Below are 23,792 nucleotides of genomic sequence, written 5' to 3' on the forward strand. Positions count from 1 at the left end.
AAAACGTTTTATATATCTTGTCTTTAAAGAACGGTCAGGAGTATTTAAAGGTTCACGTCGAGATCAGCAATATAAAGTTTATATCATTGTTGGAGTATGTGTGGACCAGTCATGACAGAGTTGTGTCCCTTGGCTGCAAGGCTCTGGTGATACGGGTTCGAATCCAGAATATGCCCCAATAATGATCGTTGATCTTTTAACAAAAGTGGTAAACATCTACCACCTATAAACTTGAACCTTCCTTCCACATACTCTCCACATGCCAAGCAACAACAGAACACAAACAACAAATAAAATTATGTTTTGTTTTTAACAATTTGAATCACTGTTAAATTCATATCATGAATATTTGGCAATGACGTGATAGATTGCATGGTGTCTCATCAAATCTACAAATCTGGATGAAATATGAAAAAGGAAAAACATGAAACAGCTGCCCCACATTTGGTACTGATTTGTTTATTTCTTGTCAGATAAATAATACAATCATTTCTCTCTTTTTCTTTTCACATCTCTTCTGTGTCTATATGTAAAACAGTGAGCCCCTCGCCACACAGAAACAGATATACAATAGACCTGAAACATAAATGTAAATAAAGACAATTATGAATGATTAAAATAGTATATTTTGTTTGTTTGTTGTTTAATGCCATACTCATCAATATTCCATCTATATGACGACAGTCTGTAAATAATCGACCCTGGACAATAGATATTCCAGTGATTGACATCATGAGCATCGATCCATGCAATTGTGAGTGAGTGAGTGAGTGAGTGAGATCTGCTTCATCCCTGCAGTTATTTATATTGGAGCCGTTTCGTGAAAAACTGTCCACTTTATGATAAAAGTATGAAACTTGGCACAGTTGTAGGTAATGACATTCCAAATATTTTCAGATAACGGGCCACCGAAAGAAATCCCAAATGGCTGCCAAATCCAATATGGTCGACATGGAGGAATGAAATTCTAGTATATTGTATTAGTAAGAGTCTGGACCAGACAAACCTGCACATGTCATGTACCTACAGCACCACCTGATCCCCCTGAGTTACCCCTTACAAACAGCAGGGTACACTGGCGACACATTCTTCCCCTGAATACAACAAGGAGGGGTTCACTCACCCATGAAACTCTGTCTTATCAGACATCTGTCTATTGCAACATTTTCCCCGGTCAGATTACACAGACTCTACTGTAATATTTTCTGGTGGCAGTGCAATGATTTGAAATAATGTCCACATTGTCTAGAGCAACACATTAAGTTTACAATTCCAATGGGCAAATAAATAACATACCATTACCGTGTATATACAAATTAATGTCAATAAATAAGAACCCTTACCCTTCTTGCCAGACATCAATGTTTGAAATATCCGAGAAGTGGACATATCGACAAGCGACCATCTGTTGGACAGAAATACAGTGGAACATAATCAGGGGGAACAGGGATTCGAATCCACATAGATTACTGATATAGTGACTGGCCACATGCACAAGACTTTCCGCTGCAGACAAACCCTATTCATCCAGACAATATGTTGCCTTGTCTGGTTAAATAGTCAACAGATAACCCTGCAGTAAATGTGTGTTCAAAAATATACTTTCTGCTATTGAAAGTATTCTTATACAAACCCTCCCTGATTGTTTTTTAAATACATAACTTGTTTCTAAAAATCTTTTTCAAGAATTTTTTTTGTTAAGATGTTGTCTTGTATTCTTAAATAGAGAATCTCACCCTAGTGTCTTTTGATATCAAATATATCAACACGAGTTGATAAAAGTGGAAAAATTCCGAAGGCTTGCCGAGGATTGTTGCCACTTTTATCAACGAGTGTTGATATATTTGATATCAATAGACACGAGGATGAGATCTTATTTATCATCCAACATCATTCTTCCAACTTTTTCAATTTGTAGACATATCAATCTCCTACTGTTTCTACTTTTTGTAATCATGGAAAACGACCAAAAATACCTCCTTGACACATAAAATCAACTCTTTCACCATCATCGTCATAGTGGATAAATTCAAATTCTGACCTTTTTAGTCGTACTAATTACTGATTATTTTTTAATTTTTTGTATAATAGTATTACTGATAATTATAAAATGTTGGAGATGAGTTTTGGCAACACACGGCTAAAGACTTATGAACGTTGACCTTCAAAACACCGACCTTGAAGTGTTGGGTTCCAGCATCAGACAGCTCCCACACACACACTCTCTGATCGATGGATGCACTCACGACAAGCCGGTCGGACAGTACCCACACACCTTCAAATATATACACATAGACTTAAGCTTAGTCACTGAAAACACATAATATTTATAGCAACAAGCAAATACAGTCGTCTAAGGCACCGCGTTTCTCTGTGCAGAGTTGCGTCCCTTGGGCACGCCAGAAACCTATGATTGTGGGTTCGAATCCCGGTTCGCCCCAATTATGTTTCTAGGTTTGTCAGCACCTTAATCGTGCTCATGGGTTTCACCGAAGTGGTAAACGTCTGTGACCTGCATCACTTCGGGCTTTCCTCCAACATTAAGCCGTCATATGACTGGAATACTGTTAAAAGCGGTGTTAAACCCAACTCACTCACTCACTCACTCACTCACTCAAACTGAAAAGGAACCCCAGTGAGATGGGAGACTCAGAACCTGTGGAAAATCTAGACTTGCTTTATTTATGACTATAGCATTACAGTAAGGGCTGGGCGGAAGGGGAAATAATATGGTTCAGAGACTGTGAGACAGTCTAACATACACATTACATATCACAATACATGACTTGTGTAACATCATGCTTTATCATGTGATATGTCAGTGACCATTACTCCACAGTCCACTGTTCCATCAAGATCCAGGTGGCCTGTAATAAATCCAGCATTCAAACGAGTGGTTTGAACTCCTTACAATATATTTTATTACGATAATTTAACAACTGTTTTGGCCTATAATATCTTTTCATTTCAGAGACTAGATGCTTGTTTATTGCAAGCATTCAATCCTCATTCAAACAGTATGGGTACTTGGGGTCTGTTCTGTGGAGGACACAGTCAAGAGATTAAGTGGGACATTAAACAATGGATAAAGGTATGGTTTGTATAGAAAATTTAACGTCTGTCGGGAGAGTCTTAGGTCATAAGTCGTAAGAATCTTAGGTCATGAGTCGGGAGAGTCTTAGGTCATAAGTCAGGAGAGTCTTAGGTCATGAGTCGGGAGAGTCTTAGGTCATAAGTCAGGAGAGTCTTAGGTCATAAGTCCGGAGAGTCTTAGGTCATGAGTCGGGAGAGTCTTAGGTCATAAGTCGGGAGAGTCTTAGGTCATAAGTTGGGAGAGTCTTAGGTCATAAGTCAGGAGAGTCTTAGGTCATGAGTCGGGAGAGTCTTAGGTCATAAGTCGGGAGAGTCTTAGGTCATGAGTCGGGAGAGTCTTAGGTCATAAGTCGGGAGAGTCTTAGGTCATAAGTCGGGAGAGTCTTAGGTCATAAGTCGGGAGAGTCTTAGGTCATGGTCTTAGGTCATAAGTCAGGAGAGTCTTAGGTCATAAGTCGGGAGAGTCTTAGGTCATAAGTCGGGAGAGTCTTAGGTCATAAGTCGGGAGAGTCTTAGGTCATAAGTCGGGAGAGTCTTAGGTCATGAGTCGGGAGAGTCTTAGGTCATAAGTCGTAAGGATAGAGGAGTGATTATCTGGTGAACAGGGGATAGGTCTAAACTGAAAATCTTTCTGAAATATTCATTTTATTCCATGTTTGTTAAACGTAGCATAAATCAAGCACAAAGATTCCAGTTTGCTGTATGAGGTAAACAGACCAGTGATCTGGGCTGCATGGGCGTGGGCGTTCTTCCAACACCCCTCCACGTGTATCCCCATCTCATCTCCTGCAGCAGTGACGTGTACGCAGGTGACCGTCAGACAGTTGTCATCCCCGCCACTGGCAATCAGGTATCTTTCATCTGTTGCCATGGAAACGGAAGAGAAGATTTGAAATATTTATTATTTTGTCAAAGTCGTCACAGAGGGCAAAGGAGAAATAACAGTGTTTTCTTGTTAGATTCAGTAATTGCTCTTCACCTTCTCAAGTAGAAAACACCAACAGGGTACATAAATGTATGATGTCAGTAATATTTTCTTCCATATTTAAAAATATATAATTTAAAAGATGTTTTTATTGATGACTTTTTATTTGTTCATTTGTGTTGATTGGCATATTCCATTCATGGTTCTGGCAGAATTGGTATCACCACTGTGGTCTGATATCGGTTCTCTGTTTGTTTCTATTTACAAATATAACTCATTGTATACTCCATAGTTATCAAGGACTGGGACTCCAGAAATTGCCTTCACACTTGCAATCAAACCAAGGCCTTCGCAATGACAAGCAAAATGCTTTATCCCCTTTTCACAAGCAGCACACGCTAACCCTACCTCCAAGACAGAAGACATGTAGAGCATTGATCCCCGACTGATGGCACTTCACTGTAGCAACTGGCATCATGGCCACGTGTACCGATTCCTCTAACGTCCTCAGAGTCTGCATCCTGGAGTACACTCGCTGTCCTGAGTCTGGCTTCAAAACAGACCCACTCTTGTGACCCGCACAAGTCTTGTCGAGATCCTCAGCTGAGCTTGGAAGGAATGACGTCCTTTCAGAATCACATGATTCATTTGATGGCTGGTATTGTAAGTGTTCTCCATATTGCTCCTCATCTACTTCCTGCTTAGGTATATGTGTCTGGTGTGAATCTGAGTCACAGGGGGATCTCGTTTCTGCATATGTTTGACATATATGGCTGATGTCCCAGAATGCAATCTGTCCCTCAGTTGCAGCTGACAGCAACATGACCCTTGACCTTGAATGTGATTGGTGGATGATATGACTGACCTTTAACACACAGTTGTCATGGTAACTAGATTGTTGTAGGAGTGTCAAGGATTTCTGCTTCTCGTCATAGCCAAAGATCCTGAATTAAAAAGTATGTGGATTATTATATAACAACACATTTTCAGGTATCTTTGCATGTGACTAAATATACTACTCAAAAGAAGTTAAGGACCACCAATTCTTTCATAAGCCAAGACAGAATAACTGTAGTAATATGAAGGAATTGGGTGGTCCTTAACTTTTTTGAGTAGTATAGGCATTCATATGTTAGATTCACCTTGGTCATAATTTTTAATCTCTTCGTGTCGCCAAAGTCGTAATCAACTGTGACTATCGTCATCTTGGGTTTTCCAAACTCAGTAATCTGACAACTGCCATGCAGTGATTTAACTGAAATACTTGTCAAAGCTGCATTCAAAATCTAATATTTTCATTGTTCAAGCCACATAGTATTTTCCTCAAACATCACAAAATTGCAAAACGGCATCCCTAGTAAGTATTCAAGTCCATCAGGACACTCTTTCTCAGTGTATTTATTTAAGAAATAAACAATCATTCGGCCATCTCCGTTGCCCAGCTAAGTCTATGGGCATCAAGTTGCGAGCAAAAGTTGAAATCTCCAGAAATGAGGTCATGACTCATGATAGAACAATTATGATCATGAAATAAACCATGCTTCATTCTTCATTGTTCTTTGTGATTTATTGCATAGCTATCTACTATAGGCATTTAGAAGCTGAATCTAATTATGTCCAGGACTGTTGTGGATAACAAGTTCTTTATTAGACATGCACAACATTTCAGAGCCACTTTTTTCTCCTTCCTTGTTATCATGGTTATTCACTCTGCCTAATCCCAATTCTATGTCTTTACATAAAGGTGAGGTGAGGTGAAGTTGGGTTTAACATCGCGTCCAAGATTATTGCACTTATATAGCGACGTGCATGCACATGTGTGTGTGTGTGTGTGTGTGTGTGTGTGTGGCTGCTTGTACTAGTCCAGACTGATGCCGATTTATAGTGCTAGCTCACTGAGATACCATGCCGCAGTTTTAGATGAATACCCCACTCAGACGCAGTATACTGACTCCGAGTACCATCTTTTAACGTCTTTTGGTATGACGCGGCCGGGGATCGAACCCCAGACCTTCCGCACTACCACTAGACCACGGAGGCTGTCCTTTACAACAAGCAGCATATAAGTACCATATTTACAGAAAGACATTGTCTCAATTTCAAACAGGGCACTAAGTTAACATCTCGACCTAGACCATTTCAGGTGACACCAACATAACCGTAAGTTTGTCCAAAGCGGTACTAAGCTCAACTCACTCACTCACTCCTGTCACAACCTACCTGACGAGGGCATCTGAGCATGCTGCCCCCACAACGTGCAGGGTGTCTGGATAGTCATCAGACACTTCCCGCAGACATAGAGCAGTCAGACACAGCACTCGCGTCTCGGGGTCGGACTGACCCCCGCTGGCCGATCTGCACCCACGATGCCTCTCTCCACACAGGAACACAGAGGACAGGTGTTCATAGGAACATGGAGTGTCACTGATCTGACGGACACCAGGTGTCAAAACATTTGACTGGGAAATGTGACTTTTGTCTCTCGACGGGAGATTACTTTCCGGTGTCGCATCTTTCACATTGGTAATCAGCTCTTGGTCGCTATCTTCGGGAATGATACCTTTTGTTTCGTTAGTTGGGTTGACCTTCACCTTCCATACCTGTATCTGGGCCCGACCTCCACCGGAGAAGATTATTTTCTCATGGTCTTGTAACTGACCTTGACCTTTGGTAGAACAACTAACAGCAAGTGTCTTCACAGTGGACAGATGACCTTGAAGCGTGTGATGGACTGTGAGGTTGGAAATTCCCCTGTGTGCTGAGGATGAGCTAAGGATACTTACACACACTTTCAACATGTGACAATGCAAATGACCATCACCTTGATTAACTCCAAAACAACTAAAATGTTCACTGATCCAATCTTATTAAACCAGTGTTTGAGTGTACGAGCAAGTGTCTGTTCACACCAATGACATGGAATCAACTTTACTTGGCTTTTACAAGAAACATACAATTGGATCAGTTCCTCTCTGGAGGCACATACGTTGACCAATCTTAGGAGATGCAATTCCCTTAGTCCAATCCTTAGGCGTGCCAGAAACCTATTATCCTGGGTCTGAATCCAAGGTTCGCACCGATTGTCTCTAGGTTTGTCAGCACCATACCATTGTTATGGGTTTCACCATAGTGGTAAACATCTGAGACTTGCATCACATCATGCTTTCCTCCCCCATTAAACTGACACACTGTGATACAATTTTTCAAAGCGGTGTTCAACCCAAGTCACTCACTCACTCACTCCTCTCTGCCAGCCTGTGTGTGGACAATCAATACAAGGATACAAGAGATAGACACCAGTTGTACAGTTGTATCCTCACTGCAAGTTGCCAGGATGTGCACAGCGTTACCTGAAATACGTGACTTTCTTATTTAAAATACTGATGTACTGTTTCCTTGACAACTACTGATGGACATCAAATGGCTTCTTTAGTGAGAGAGAATTATTAAAAAGGTAGGTTCATACCCTACATCATCAAAGGTCTCAAATCAGAAGAGTAGGACACTGATGAATACAGAATATAGGGAGAGCACACTGACTGTACTCACGAAACTGTCTTCAATTTTGTGAATTTGTGTATTTGTTTGTTTGGGGGCGGTCGGGTAGCCCAGTGGTTAAAGCATTCGCTCGTCATGACGAACCTGGGTTAGAGTCCTGACATGGGTACAATGTGTGAAGCCCATTTCTGGTGTCCCCCGCCGTGATATTGCTGGAATATTGCTAAAAGCGGCGTAAAATCAAATTCACTCACTCATTTGTTTGTTTGTTTGGTGTTAAATGCTGCATGCAACAAAATTCCAGCTTCATGACGGTGGTCTGTAAATAATTGAGTCTCGACCAGACAATCCAGATATCGATATTGTAAGCAATAAACCACTCTGTTGGGGTATGATGACATGCATCAACCAAGTCTCCGAGTCTGACCACGCGATCCATTTGCTCGCCTCAAGCATAGTTGCTGGGGGCAATCGCCACAGCGTTTTGTGAAAGTAAACCAGTTTGTGTTTTGAAAGACAAGGTATTGCATCCCTCCTTGTCATGCTTGACAGAAGTCAAGGTCATTTTTTAGGGCAATATAACAGTTAGCCTTACATCAACAGACATTAACCAAACAATAGCCTCACTTCATATGTTATTCAACCCAACTGGCTGTAGCAACATCAATGTATGTGAAACTCACCACGTCTGCCCCGGGATGTTGTTATATGGCGGACATCACACAACTCTCTGCCATGAAGACTGCCCTGGATAAAATAGTCCTCGTCATGGATTGTGGTTAAAGTATACCGATGAACTATGAGTGAGTAGGGTACAGTGTATGTTGTCCATATATATCACAGATGGGACACCAAAAATGGTCGGCAGACATTGTACCAATGTGATGAATTGAATCTGGGTCTTCAGAGTGATAAGCCAATGTTTAAACCACAAGGCTACCCAACGACCAATAAAGAATTGTAAGTATCTAAAAAATAAGAAGGTGAAGGAGTATATCTGACCTTGAAACACTTCAAGTGACCTTCAAAATGTTTGGGTTTTTTACACCACTTTCAGAAATTTCTAAATCCTAGTTGGTATTACATGATGATATGTATTACGTGTATAGATTATGTCTTGAGGAAAGAATGTCATGACAATACACAATATGGCCACAGCTCGATGCTGAGAAGTCTCTGACCTTGAGAATGACCTGTCTTGACCTGCACGTTGTGTCACACACCAGGATGTGTTTTGTCTTGAGGTAGACAAACCTGGCAGTCTCCCCATGCAGCCGACAGTCCCAGGCGCGATGTCCACCTCCACACTCCACGTCCATCAGACGCAGGTTCTGTGTCACGCTCCAGAGAGTGAAGCGAGACTGGAAAACAATAAAATATGTGGAATTTGGGAGCATTTTCCATCTGATGCCCCTGAAATCCACGGGAGCAGACATGATGTGGGTTTTACTCTTTATTACACAAGTGAGTGAGTGAGTGAATGCTGTCTCATGTTATTATACACCACAGTCAGCAATATTCTACATCACGACAGCCTGTAAATAGTGACGTCTGCTCAAGACAAACCAGTGGCTGATAGCATGAACAACGGTCGGTATGACTAAACACAATCAGCCCCACTGTGCCCATACTACAAACAAAGGGTGAATAAACACATTTCAATGCTACTTCTTGCCCTTCATTGGTTGAAGGAATCCGAGACTACCCAACATTTTAGACATAAATAATATAAATAAATACTTTGACATACATAATACTGGTACTTGTTTTAGTTTGTTTGTAGCAATATTCCAACTATATGATGGCGGTCTATAAATAATCAAGTCTGAACCAGACAATCCAATGATTGACATCATCAGCATCTGTCTACTCTTTGGGATTCGATGACATGCATCAACCAAGTCAGCAAGCATAACCACCCGATCCTGTTAGTTGCCTACATTGGTTGCTGAAGACCATTTCTAACCCGCATCTTCATGGGTACTTGTTTGGGGTGCCCATGATAATTGTCAGACTTACAGAGTGGAAGCCGTAGACCAGAATGTCGTCTGCCGTCACCTGGAGCCGGTCTATCCAGTCCATCCCTTTCATCACCTGAAACACAAGACTCTGTGTAGATGGACAGCCTAGCTTCTCCTAGATCTGACATCCCAAACTTCATAACAGTCCAAAATAGTACATTAATCTTTTATAAATAAACGGGCAGTGTTTCCATGGCATGTGATTGGTTAAACAAGCACATGTTTCTTGCGTTTATGCTAAAAAAAAAAATAAAAAAAGATGACATGCCAAAAAGTTGTTTACTGTTTCCTGATTGGCTGATAAAAGGGTGGGCGGGCGGGGTTGCATTATTGTGCTGAACGATGTCACTGATTTTGCATTGTTGTCTACATCTTTTGTGTGTTAATGATTACAAATAAGTTTATGAAGTTAACACTGCTGTCTTAGTTATTAAAAAGAATTGATTTCAACAAGTCTTGCATTTACTAAGCTAATTACTTAAAAGTAGGAATGGCAGGTCATTAATCAAGTGAGGCTTTTGCATTGGGTCAGTTGAAGATAGATATCCGCAAAAAAAGTTTTGTTTATCCTACTGTAAAATACGACATTTATCCACCACTGTGTGCAGGTATAACGTATGTACTGACCCGGTGGGAACTCCTGAGTTTCAGCTCCCTGTCTGTCAGGTCCCACTGTCTGTACTGTCCATCGCGCCCCGATGTGTATATCGTGTTGCCATGGTAACATACATCTGTAACTCCAGCCTTCCCATGAATCTTTGCAAAACTTGATGCTGGGAGTGTGGCTGTTACCTATGAAAAAAGCTTTGAAGTTGAGGAAACATGACAGTGTGTCCATGAAGATGCAGTTTGCTTCAAAATGATGTGTTGCCACCACTAACAAACTATAAAAATGTTCTGCAGTTCTTCCAGCAGAATAAAAATAATATAGAAACATGCAATTTGTACAATAATATTACAACACCTTTTAGAAAATGGGAAAATCACAATATTCAGAACCTAAGAGAAAATAACCAACGAGCTACGATGAGTTTTGCATTATCTGTCCTGATTGAATCATGCTAATCCAGAGCCTTCGGCAAGGCGCTTACAGTAATCATTCATGAGGAACAGAAATCCAGAATTCCAAGTTTCGAATAGGATGTTCTATATATAACTCATTGACACTGAAGAAAAATCAGCCCTACATATAAACACCACTGAAGACAGCCTGTTGTTTTGATGACACAATGTACTTAATTTTTTGGATGTCCTAAACAATGAAACATGGTGACATCATAGGGCTTCAACTGACCAATCAGCAGTGAGAAGCACTAAAACTCACATGTGCAAATATCAGCTCAAAGCAAAATTTCTCAAAAAGTGTTATTGAAAAAAGGGAATGAATGAATGAAATCTGAAGCCAAAGTGAACACTGATAATCTCTGCTGCTTCTCCATGTCAGGTCTGACCACATAAGGCTAAAAAAATAATAGTCTCAGTTCTCAGGCACCGCCCACATCATCATAAAGTTCGCTGTATGTTTCATTGTTATTATTTCCATTTTTTTTTTAAAATAAAAATTCTTAAATATCCCAAGTACAACTGTACCAAATACTGTATTCCAGCATTTTACTCATTAAGGAATACATTTATGTAGGGATGCCCTTTCCCTGGTTGATTGTACACAACTGTTTATTTGGTTACACAACTGTTTTGAAACCCACTAACCCCAAATGAAAATAAAAAAACACTACTATATTTTCAAAAGCCTTTGCCCGAGAGCATGCATGGTAAACTGACAGGGTAAGGGGACATGGTTGGTTGGTTTGTTTGTTGTTTAACGCCGCACTCAGCAATATTCCAGCTATATGACAGCAATCTGTAAATAATCGAGTCTGGACCAGTCAATGCAGTGATTAATATCATGAGCATCGACCCACGCAATTGGGATCAATGACATGCATCAACCAAGTCCGCGAGCCTGACCACCCGATCCCGTTAGTCGCCTTTTACGACAAGCAGTCGCCTTTTACAGCAAGCATGGGTTGTTGAAGACCTATTCTACCCCAGAATCTTCACGGGCCGAGGGGAAATGGAGTTAAATATTATGTTCAAGATTATTTCACTTACAGAGATACGTGTGCATGTGTGTGTGTGCATGGCTGCTTGTACTCTTCCAGACTTATCATACCAATAACAATCTTAAAGTGCTGGCCCACTGAGATACCATGCCACACCGCAGACACATTATATTGATTTCCGAGCAGACCTGTTTTATCCGCTTTATGCCAACAAAAGGCAGGATCTAAAAAAGTAAAATCTTGTAATGTCTTTTGGCACGATCAAACCACCAACATTCTGCTCCGCAGCAGTCTACGGAGGCTGATTCATTGATCGTAGAAGGTGTCAAGAAACTTGAAGGGAAACAACAAGACAGGCTGTAGATCTGAGGATAAGTGTGATGAAGCCTATTGGTGCGCATTGGGTCATGTCGACATAGTGTTGCATTGGTGGCGTCTGTCTGGCCTGGACTGCTGATGCATTCAATGATGCCTAGTTTGACACGAGTGGGTAGAACTCTAGACCCAGTGATAACTCACCAAATGCCCATAGTTTAACTTCTATATTTTTTAATTTCATTGTTATATACTTGTTCCAACTGCTGCTCAATAAACCATGATGTGGTATATATAGTTGTTTGTGTTTATATTCAAGTTGGTATTTCCACTTTCAAAAGTGAGCAGTGAGGCCATCATATTGTTGATAGTCATTTTGGAGACATAAATGCGATTTTGTTCCATTTAATTCACACTTTTCAGTATTCTACCAATACATGCCATCAGGTGTACTCTTTAATGGAAGACAACTTCCAGCAACCCTCACATACCTGGTCCCCAGGATTGATGTGGTAGCAGTGCACTGTCCCACCCCGGTCTCCACACACCAGCACCCCCAGGGCTGCACACAGGACCCCCGCCGACGCCCATCGCTGTTTACACACTGGCAGGGTCAGGCAGGCAGTCTTGGCGAGGGAGGGGGCAGACAGAATATACTGAAAACAGAAAGCGATGAAGTGGATGAAAGCCTGGACGATACAGGGCAAATATATAACATAATACAGCAAATTAATTTGGATGAAATAGTTCCTTATTAAATCGTGTAGATCAACATTTCGGAAAACCGAAGCCAATATTGAGTAGTTCTCGAAACCTGGCGGCACACATGTCCCGGTCACCTGCGTCATGTACCATCAAGGTGAGATGGCAGGTACCAGGCATTGCTATTTGCCCTCTGCATTAAGGATTTGGCTATTGTTGAGTTGAGATAACTCAATGTATTAGAAGCATTGCAAAACTGTATACTCTGTATTAAGTGTCCTGCTTCAAACACCATCCCCTGGCAAATGTCTAGATCAACCTGTCAGTAATCTTGCCTCATACTTAGAATGAACACTTACATGGCACTGCATATTTTCAGTGAGTATATTACATTGTACCCAACAGCGCAGAAGAGGTTCATAAATTGCTAAGTAACTATTAGGGAAATGTTTATAGTTTCATTGATGTTTGAACTAACTTCATTCCCGCCGCTCGATGTCTGAAAACAAACTTAACATGTATGGCTTGAAAATGCACCCCTTTTGTTGATTTTCTAAAAAGCACCCAGGGCTTTTATTATGGCGAATACTATACATAACCAGCTTTCACAGTGGAGAACACCACAATAGAGCCTCACATATATCATAAATGAGGGGAGTCAATCAAGTGACGAACTAACACCTAAAATAAACACTAGGCTACTCGCCTCCCCTACTTAAGATGGTGAGGTGAAATTGGGTTTAACATCGCGTCCAAGATTATTGCACTTATATAGCAACGTGCATGCACGTGTGTGTGTGTGGCTGCTTGTACTAGTCAAGACTGATGCCGATTTATAGTGCTAGCACACTGAGATACCATGCCGCAGTTTAACATGAATACCGCACTCAGACACAGTATACTGACTCCGAGCCGACCAGTCCTTGTTTTAGCCCCTTGATGCCCAGCGCCAGACAGGGTAACAAGTACCATCTTTTAACGTCTTTTGGTCCTAATTAAGCATGTTAAGAGGTGGACCATCTAGATAGAAGATTTACCATCATCCCCTGTGGCCCCGTTGTCAGCATGTGACCAGTGTCCACCCAGGTAAGGCCGAACACTTTTCCTTCAAATATTTGACCGCCACTGCAAAGTGCAGATGTACCTGGGAATCAGATCACAATGTCATTATTGATTTTGAAAATAGACTCTTTGAATCGAAACTAAATCTGCAAGTTTTGTTCTAAATTGGCAAAAATAATCTGAACATATGTGCAACATACCAACATCAAAGACCTTGACAGTGCCTGTTATGTTACCAATAGCAACAAGTGTGTTGCTAGGGGAGACGGCCATGACAGTGTAAGAGGAGAAGAGTGCATCTTGATACAGACACGTCCAGGTACGAGATGAGACACTGTATCGCAGGAGACATCTACAAGGGGAGATAACTGCTGTAGAATGAATATCATAGATCTCCAATAATTATGTAACAATGTTGCCAAATGTTATGACTTTATATTCACTAGATGGCCATTCATGCATGTCATTGGTTAGTTCTGGTGCCACATCAGTGATATTAATTTTGTGTATGACCTCCTTTTAGAGACATATTTGTTTGAACTCATTACATGTCAGGTAACACTGTTATACAAAAACAATAACACTTTACAAATATGAATTACAAGCATTTTAAGCATGTATAGTCCATACCCTCCATTGGTCATGATGAGAACAGTGTCCATCCCACACATGGCGATACTCCTTGCAAAGTCATCCTTCTCACCCTGGGGAAACAAGGTAACATTAATCTGCCACCCTGGTCTGGGTGTTCAGGATAAAACATTTATCTACAGCATTGCAATAATCACTATCAAAAGATTGAAACAAAAATATTTAAAGAAAATAGAACATTTTCCTGAGATTAAATACTATTCTAAAACTCATGCGACCATGAGTCTGTGACAATAATATATTTCAGTGCATTGACTGGCTCCTGTCTACCTAAACAAGGAGACAGGCAGCGGCCTATGTCTTGTTGGCTGTGATTGGACAACAGTAACCAAATCTTTCATTGGTCCTTGGTGTCAAATGAAGAGGGCAGAAAATGAAGCTTGTTTGTGAGAGTCAAGTTGTTCTCACAGAAGCTTGTAATAACGTATATTGCCCCAGACATACGAGATGTAGACATGTTTTGTGACATTTGGGATCCATTGGCTAATACCCAACTAAAACAACACCTCAACAACCAGACTGACTATAAATTCCTGTGAATCAACAGACCCAAGGAAGATTTTGATCCCTGATAAAGATTTTAGACAGTATTCCTTCTAGCTCAATCGTATTCTTGTTTACCTGTAAGTGAGAGGGTAGAGACAGACTCAACTGTGGCGCCTCCTGGTGGTGGTCGGCATTATCCAGCAGCCACATCCTGATGCTGGCATCGCCCCCTCCCGTCACCTGTCACACGTGGTCATACATAGGGTGTGGCATGTTAATATGTGGATACGAAACCTCCCCTGGAATACGAAACTGCCCTCTACACTTGGGGAATGACTTTACGGCGGCCATCTTGGTTACTTCAGGCAACACTTTAGTATTGTGGTGGCAGATGAATACAAGTGTATAAGAAGAACCAGATTTGATGCACCTACCCACTGATATATTTTTAGTTTGAATCTAGTTACAAAAGTTCTGCAAATGTATTTACAAAGGCCACACTCGGGGTAGTTTATTAAACTCCATAAAGCCCAAATCATAGTGAAGTCTTAACTGCACCAGGTACACACAAACCTGATGATAGAAACAAACACCAGCTTGCCTGACCACACAGAACATGGAGAATTTCACACTGACATGGCAGAAAATTGGCAGTTTGTCTGGCTACATTTTGATTATTGTCTGAGCCGTTCCTATCACAATACAACCACATAATTAACCTCTACAGTACAGGACAATGGGAAATATGTTCAATAAATATAAAAACATACCACAAACTTTCCACTTTTGTCACAGGCAAGACTCCAAATACTTTTCCCCTGAAATTGTGTAAATAAATATAATGCATATTTGGTAGTTAAAGTTATCTATGGCTTAAAAACATAATAGTCTTGGTTCTCAGGCGCCGCCTGCATCATCATAAAGTCTGCCTCACATTTCGTATTTATTTCCATTTTCAAAAAAATCCTAATACTTAAAAACAATAGATACAATATTGAACACAGTTACTTCCCTTTACATGCGCAATGCTTTAACCCACACTATATTTTCAAAGGTCATTGCTTGAGAACCTATTCTTTCTTTCTTTTTAAGCCTATACAGAACTGTTTTCTTGATACAGAAAAGTTGTATAGCGGACATCAATTGTAGTAAGCATGGTCTGGGTAATACAATCATTGGAACTGTGACAAACCCTCCAAATATGGGCATCATTATTCACTTGCCATTGGTCATGTTGGTGTGTATGATTTTACCTTGTGACCTTTGAACTTGTGCAGTATGTTCCCATCATAGTCCCACACAATACAGGTAGCATCCTGAAACAGCAGAATGTAATTAACAGTTCAACTTAATCAAGACTTCATTTGTATCTGTTTTGACTTGTTCTTGTAGCGACCATAAATGTCCGAGTCCTGTGATGGAATTGGAACCAAAGACCTTCTGATCAGAGGTCGGACGCCTTGTCCACATGACCAAAGAGGTTAACCCCGTCAGCAAGCTGACACGGTAAGGATGTCATCTGTGGGATGACTCCACGCCCTGCTACATTCTAATAGGTGTTTAAAATACTAAACTGTACAGTGTCATCTGACCACAGCCCAATATCTTACCTCCCCCACACTGACAAAGATGTCTGCCAACAACTCTATGTCCCAAACGCGGGCCGAATGTCCGTACAGGGTCAGCAAGGGTCTACTCTCCATCTCACACCAATCTGATATGGAAGGGTCAAGGCTGTTTGAGGGGAAGGTCAGTTTCCACAGTCGTATCGTGCGGTCGTCCGAGACAGATGCCAGGATGCTGGTCTTGGGGTTGTAGTCAATTGAAAATATCACCCCCTGAATTGAGAAGATGAGATCACAACACTGACTGAACAGAAGGAAACAGTTGTTCATGGTTTGTCTTGGGACTGCTCACCCAAACACACCCGTTGCTATACAACTTGCCTGCTTTTCATGCTCTGTATCAGACAGACTACCTTGAACAGCTTCACATAATAGTTGCCATACTATCGCTGTGGGACAAAGACGTTCATAGGACTTCAGTCAGGAGATTGTTTTTGATAATATTAGAAGAACTTCCATTATCAGGAAGTAAATACCATGTTATGATAGAAAGTGGTAAATTATTCACACTTTCGATGAAAATATAGTAAAAGTGTCATTGTGGGGATATATTCATTGGTGTAAATAGGGTTTTGCGTTTCTTATTGTCTTGTTAAATTTCAGGCATTACTTTTTTGACATGTTGTTTATTTATCAATGGGGATTAAGAACTGCCTCATTCCCATTCACATTACATAAATCTGTGCAGTTTTGCACATACGTTTATAATGTCTTCATGCTAATGATTCAATTCTAAATGCAACAATGTGTACAATAAAGTGTTTTCTGTCATGTAGATGAGAGTGCTACGCTGTTCCGACTCCTGACAAAAACCATGTTATACTGTGACTACCCACAGACTGTTACATTTTTAACAAAATTACATGATTACTAAATGTGACGTCACATGGCTAGTTCATACACAAACATTGAATGAAATCAAGTATACCACAACTGTATGATCAACAGAATCAAAAAGACTGACAGAAATAATAGTCCCCAGATTAATCGACCTTCCCAGAAAGTGTCAAAATCAGGAATGATGCCCTACACAGGTGTGTGGCGCTACTGCGTGAGGCACATGCAAGCTATCGGATGTGTTTTGGTGTTAAGTTTTACAAACATAAACGTTCTTGCATAGGATGTTTGTCGTCAACACTTATCTTTGTTCTAATACTATTAATAATATTAACATATATATATCATGATACCCTACAATTTTACAAGAATATTTTTTAATTATCGTTACCCGAATAGTCAAATCTCAAAATGCCCCACTCCTTTTCCAAAAAGCTCTATCCCTGCCTATGATATGATCTTTGTGATGATGGGCAATATGGAAACAAAATCACTTACTTGATGCCCCTTGAGCCTGTGGATTACCTCCCTTTGTTCCTGGTTGTTCCTGGGTCCGTGGGGTGACCAGATGATCACCTGGTTGAACACGGTACCGGCTGCCAGGACCAGGTCAGACCAGGAAGTGTTGATGAAGTGAGCACAGTAGCTCCGCAGTTAAAGAACATGCACTTGTGCTTTGTATTTAAAGGGGAACTAAAGAACAAGCACCTGGGCTTTGTATTTAAAGGGGAACTAAAGAACATGCACCTGGGCTTTGTATTTAAAGGGCAACTAAAGAACATGCACCTGGGCTTTGTATTTAAAGGGCAACTAAAGAACATGCACCTGGGCTTTGTATTTGAAGGGGAACTAAAGAACATGCACCTGGGCTTTGTAATTAAAGGGGAACGAAAGAACATGCACCTGGGCTTTGTATTTAAAGGGGAACTAAAGAACATGCACCTGGGCTTTGTATTTGAAGGGGAACTAAAGAACATGCACCTGGGCTTTGTATTTGAAGGGGAACTAAAAACATGCACCTGGGCTTTGTATTTAAAGGGGAACTAAAGAACATGCACTTGGGCTTTGTATTTAGAGGGGAATGAAAGAACATGCACTTGGGCTTTGTATTTGAAGGGGAACGAAAGAACATGCACCTGGGCTTTGTATTTAAAGGGGAACGAAAGAACATGCATTTGGGCTTTGTATTTAAAGGGGAACTAAAGAACATGCACCTGGGCTTTGTATTTGAAGAGGAACAAAAGAACATGCACTTGGTCTTGGTATTTAAAGGGGAACGAAAGAACATGCACTTGGGCTTTGTATTTAAAGGGGAACGAAAGAACATGCACCTGGGCTTTGTATTTAAAGGGGAACTAAAGAACATGCACTTGGGCTTTGTATTTAAAGGGGAACGAAAGAACATGCACTTGGGCTTTGTATTTGAAGGGGAACGAAAGAACATGCACCTGGGCTTTGTATTTAAAGGGGAACGAAAGAACATGCACTTGGGCTTTGTATTTAAAGGGGAACTAAAGAACATGCACCTGGGCTTTGTATTTGAAGAGGAACAAAAGAACATGCACTTGGTCTTGGTATTTAAAGGGGAACGAAAGAACATGCACTTGGGCTTTGTATTTAAAGGGGAACGAAAGAACATGCACCTGGGCTTTGTATTTGAAGGGGAACTAAAGAACATGCACCTGGGCTTTGTATTTGAAGGGGAACTAAAGAACATGCACCTGGGCTTTGTATTTGAAGGGGAACTAAAGAACATGCACCTGGGCTTTGTATTTGAAGAGGAACTAAAGAACATGCACTTGGGCTTTGTATTTAAAGGGGAACTAAAGAACATGCACCTGGGCTTTGTATTTAAAGGGGAACTAAAGAACATGCACTTGGGCCTTGTATTAAAGGGGAACTAAAGAACATGCACCTGGGCTTTGTATTTAAAGGGGAACTAAAGAACATGCACTTGGGCCTTGTATTAAAGGGGAACTAAAGAACATGCACCTGGGCTTTGTATTAAAGGGGCACTAAACGGAGATCGTTTATTCAATAAAAACACCACCTTGTCATACTCTGTGATGTAAGTAAATTTAGTTAATGGTTACCCTAATCACACAGAAACAATGTGTGAATGTCACACCTGACATTACTTACTTTATACCTGTCATAAAAAATTCAGCCATGACATCCGCACTCCAAACAAAGGTAGGGAGTAGAACTTACTGTAAATGTCAAGTTTCCACACTTGGCAAATGAGCCAGGAATAATGAAGTTATATCTTTTCATAAATCAACATCCTGTTCGTCAACTGCCATGCAGATTTCGTTCAAATGGAGAATTTATAAAGCATCTGCACTGTCAACTCAGCATCAAGAGATATTTTCCAAATCCTTTCATGTTTGATATGAAGGTGCTCACGTGACTCTTCGTGAAGTAAGACACGTTTTTTAACAACACAGATCCCGATTCTTGATCTGATCGTCTTGACTGGGCGCTGCCATTTTGTTTGAATCAAATGAAAGTGATGTGAGACATGGAATTGGATTGGTCACTAGGAGGGACATAGAAGGGACATAACTCATAATAGCCACTGGTGGCGCTACAATTGAGCCCAGAAATTCTAGCTTCATTCGGCAAGGGTGGAAACTGGCCTTTTTAAGTCAGTTAACTCCCTTGCCTTAGGCACTCCTTTTCCTAACAGAAGGGATTTCTAACCCCAGAAACATGTATTGGAGACAAGGATACAGAATGCACTTCTCCACGCAGTCTACCCTGTGCAGCAGCGTCCTTGACGAGATGTCCCACAGCAGGATCACGTTGTGAGCCACAGCCACAGCCAGCTGTTCGCATCGCTGAGACGCAGACTGAAACGTCACAACATTCAAGGAACAAGATTAGACTTGCATTTCATTCAGTGGCCCTATATTTTGTCACAAGTGCCCGGGGCAAGCTGGTTCCTGGTTGTACGCACACTGCTTTACTTTGAATACTTTGTTAAATCTATTCTGATCAATGTATTGTTTGCCAACTGTCATATTATATACTCCCCAGGGAGATGAGAAAGAAAACAGTGCACACTGATCCACTGACCAGGGTAATAATAGAGTACTGCTATGATCATCATCATCATCACTTTCATCATCATTATTATCATCAGTATCATTTTTATTATTATTTCCTTTTTGTTCGCTGCTTAGATATTTGCGCAGGGTAAGGCACATTATAAATACCATTTTTTTCTATTTTATTTCCCCACATATCATGCGTACTGTGACAACTTAGTTCTCTGATCTTACACCTCTGATATGTAGGAATGGGGTTTGGCCTGTTTCTATTTAAAATGTTATCCTCACAAGCTTTAAAGAAAAGAATTTCTGTTTGCTGACACAAGTAATAATGTTAAAATAAAAGTCACATAATATTTTTTAGATCCCTGCCAATGTAAATTGCCTAAGTAATTGCACATATGCCACTGGTTTGATTTTGTTGTGTGATTTTTATACAGGGTTGCACATGGTAACATTTTACATGTAAATAACAAAAATAAAATAAAGTTTCAACAATGTGTCAGACATGAATCTTGAATATTCATAGTTTTTCTTCTAACTTGTCCTAAGGCCGCCAATTATTTCTTGCATATAAGAATATGATTGTTAACACCGAATCCCAATTGCGTGGATCAATGCTCATGATATCAATCACCTGATTGTCTGGTCCAGACTCGATTATTTACAGACCGCCGTCATATAGCTTGGATATTGCTGAGTGTGGCGTTAAAACAACAAACAAACAAACAAATATGATTGTTTACAAAATGTCAGGTGAAGAATTTAGCCAGTTACTTTAGAACACAAATATAAACAAACCTCTTCCATAAACTGGACATCAAGAATCCAGTCCTCCAACACAACAGCTTCATCTTGACAGTCAACTCTGAAATATCGTCACAAAACATAAATACAGACATCATGTCAACAAGACGAAAACATCAAGAAATTAGGCTAATAGGTATCCAATACTCAGAATTTAGCCTGAAAGTCAAGGAGTCCTTGTTACAACCCTAATGTTAAAATAAGAACGGACAAAAGACCAATATGCCCAATGACCCCTGGACACCCCTTAATTCTGAACTCTGTAAATATATACATATCAGTTGTTGACACAACAGGAGTAACATGAATGTATACTACTCAAAAGAACTTAAAGAACACCCAATTCTTTCATATAACTATAGTTAATCTGTCAGTAACATGTATGTATACTACTCAAAAGAAGTTAAAGAATAACCAATTCTTTCGTACTACTAAAGTTAATCTGTCAGTGAATTTTATACTACCCAAAAAGAATTTAAAGAGCACCTGCTTCTTTCATATCACAATAGTTAATCTGTCGTGCAATCAGGTGTTCTTTAACTTCTTTGGAGCAGTATACATTCCGATTTTCCTTAGGTAATGATTATAAGGGTAACCTCACTTTCTGTGGGACTGATTGTGTCATCTTGAGGTCAAAATATCCAAGATTTAACAGATTCAATGACTGATGATAATTATTTAATTTTGATGTTTGCATAGGGCTCTTTCATGGCCTTTCTAAAAAAGAGCTCAGGTTTGGAGTCTACAATCAGTAGATTATTTACTTTGACACACATCTCAACGTGACCACAAGGCAAACTGACTATTCTTAGATCTCAGAGGCTGGAACAACTGTGTGATGAAGCTGAGTTTACAAGCGAGATTCTCCTGCTGGTAACTTGTACAAACTGCAGCCATGACTTATACAAGTTGTATGCTGATCTACGTCTAAACATTTGCGATGTTGAATGCATTGGGTCTCATACCTTATTTCAGGGTCGGCTGATGCAGAGAAAATTCTGAAACACTTCTCTCCATAGGCACAGAGCACATTCTCTGTTAAATCTGAAACAGGAAATGTAGGACAAATTGATATCATTCGGTTAAGATATGACAAATACAACTTTAAACCTTATATTGACAGTGTTGAGCTTTTTGTAAGTAGAGCATTCTCTGTTGTGACATCGTACGGACACTTAATTCCAGAGACCTGTCATATACATGATACATACATAATCTGTCTAAAAGGAATTGTAGGATTATACCTTTCCTATTTCACGTTATTTTTAGACATTGAGGAAATCCCAAAAAGTATTCCTGTATCTCTCCACTCAACATGCTCTATTGACAACGTAATCATGCGACACACTAACGTTCATTGGGAAATGAACGACATGTTAGCTTGGTAGTGTTCATCAAGGCAGGGTCACCCGCTACTGTCAGTATTGATCCTATGAAGCATAAGCTAACTCATGCTTACCTCTGATAATCCCATGGATGTTCCTGCATGGTAGCACATACTGCAAGGCTACCTGCTCCCTCTTTTCCGTTTCGTACACATAGACACTGCCTCCTACCCCTGTATCAGAGCAAGAAGAGATAAAAACGTTTGACTTTGACAGTGATAGTTACCTAGTTGGTGTATTCAACATGTTAAAAAGGTTCTAGATTTCAAAAATTTGGTTAGACAAAAAACAAATCATCATTAAATTATGATAGGTGTCAAGTTACGGTAGTCTCACTACAGAGCAGCCGTCTCACTTTATGATTCACCTTAACTTAAATAACTTACCGTTACAATCTTTACAATCTGGTTGATATGGTAAGACAAGGTTATTTTGGGCAGCACCATAATATGATATTTGAAATGCAAAACACATACAAGTAAACTGCACTACTACTTGTAATGGTCCCAGATTAAGGGGTTAATAATTGTTACTATGTGTAGCAGTACATGGAGTCAGCCCACATCTTTACCTTGTCAGCCAGCTGACAGGTTTAACTCTTTCAGCATGTGGACAATGCATCCAACCTAAGATCAGAAGGTCGATCTGTGGCTCGAATCTGATCACAGCATTCAGATCTTTTATGGACGCTACTTCTGTATGATCTTTAGAAATCACGAAGAATGTTGCCATAACTCAAAAACAAAAGTAAAGTGACATTTTACCCAAATGTCCCAATTCCTTCATAAATTATATCCATCTAAATATGTTTTTGTACATTGCGCAACTTACTCCAGTAAAACACTGCCTACCTGCTAACACGTGTCCCTTGAGGATGTACACTGCTGTCACGGGACCCGTATGGAACTCAGTCTTGATGGACATGTCAGAAATGTCCTTGGTCGCCATTTGTCAGTTGCATCTGGTTATTATTCAAGTCAAGTTTCGAGCAAGCTGGGCAAAATCAACTAAACATCATCAAAATCGTCCGTAAGTTGATTGTATCTTTGTGGCAATGCATTGAAACAGTGTCCGGTTAGTTAAAGATTTGAATTAGACAAATCACATTTTGATAATTAAGTTAGGTTTACTGTTTTTGACCGTGATCATATATTTGAGGCTCAAAACATCGACACATGTTTTGAAATTATCTACCCTTGTTTCTCACCGGAAGTTGTTACTCGAGTTTAAAATCCGGGTAACTTTATCATTAACTATACCGTACGTAAA

At 40.2% G+C, this 23,792-nt stretch overlaps 1 protein-coding gene across 1 annotated transcript; it reads right to left on the reverse strand.

Moving 5' to 3' along the window:
- Nucleotides 1-492: 492 nt before the first annotated feature.
- On the reverse strand, nt 493-23,718 carry LOC139452379 (tRNA (34-2'-O)-methyltransferase regulator WDR6-like). Its single transcript, XM_071233839.1, has 25 exons — nt 23,375-23,718; nt 22,598-22,696; nt 22,104-22,182; nt 21,133-21,199; nt 20,012-20,130; nt 17,777-17,924; nt 16,427-16,654; nt 16,070-16,132; nt 15,587-15,634; nt 14,952-15,056; nt 14,310-14,383; nt 13,880-14,031; nt 13,655-13,761; nt 12,407-12,571; nt 10,165-10,329; nt 9,536-9,610; nt 8,698-8,877; nt 8,200-8,263; nt 7,303-7,368; nt 6,239-6,776; nt 4,427-4,962; nt 3,811-3,954; nt 2,178-2,275; nt 1,344-1,405; nt 493-576 (listed from the first exon to the last, which is right to left on the reverse strand). Exons 1-25 carry the CDS (start codon nt 23,469-23,471, stop codon nt 507-509), a joined length of 3,549 nt encoding a protein of 1,182 aa, XP_071089940.1. The 5' UTR covers nt 23,472-23,718; the 3' UTR covers nt 493-506.
- Between the last annotated feature and the right edge of the window lie 74 nt (nt 23,719-23,792).

The sequence above is a fragment of the Haliotis cracherodii genome, unplaced genomic scaffold (genome assembly GCF_022045235.1).
Source record: "Haliotis cracherodii isolate W230 unplaced genomic scaffold, xgHalCrac1.p SCAF_9, whole genome shotgun sequence".
Classification (NCBI taxonomy): domain Eukaryota; kingdom Metazoa; phylum Mollusca; class Gastropoda; order Lepetellida; family Haliotidae; genus Haliotis; species Haliotis cracherodii.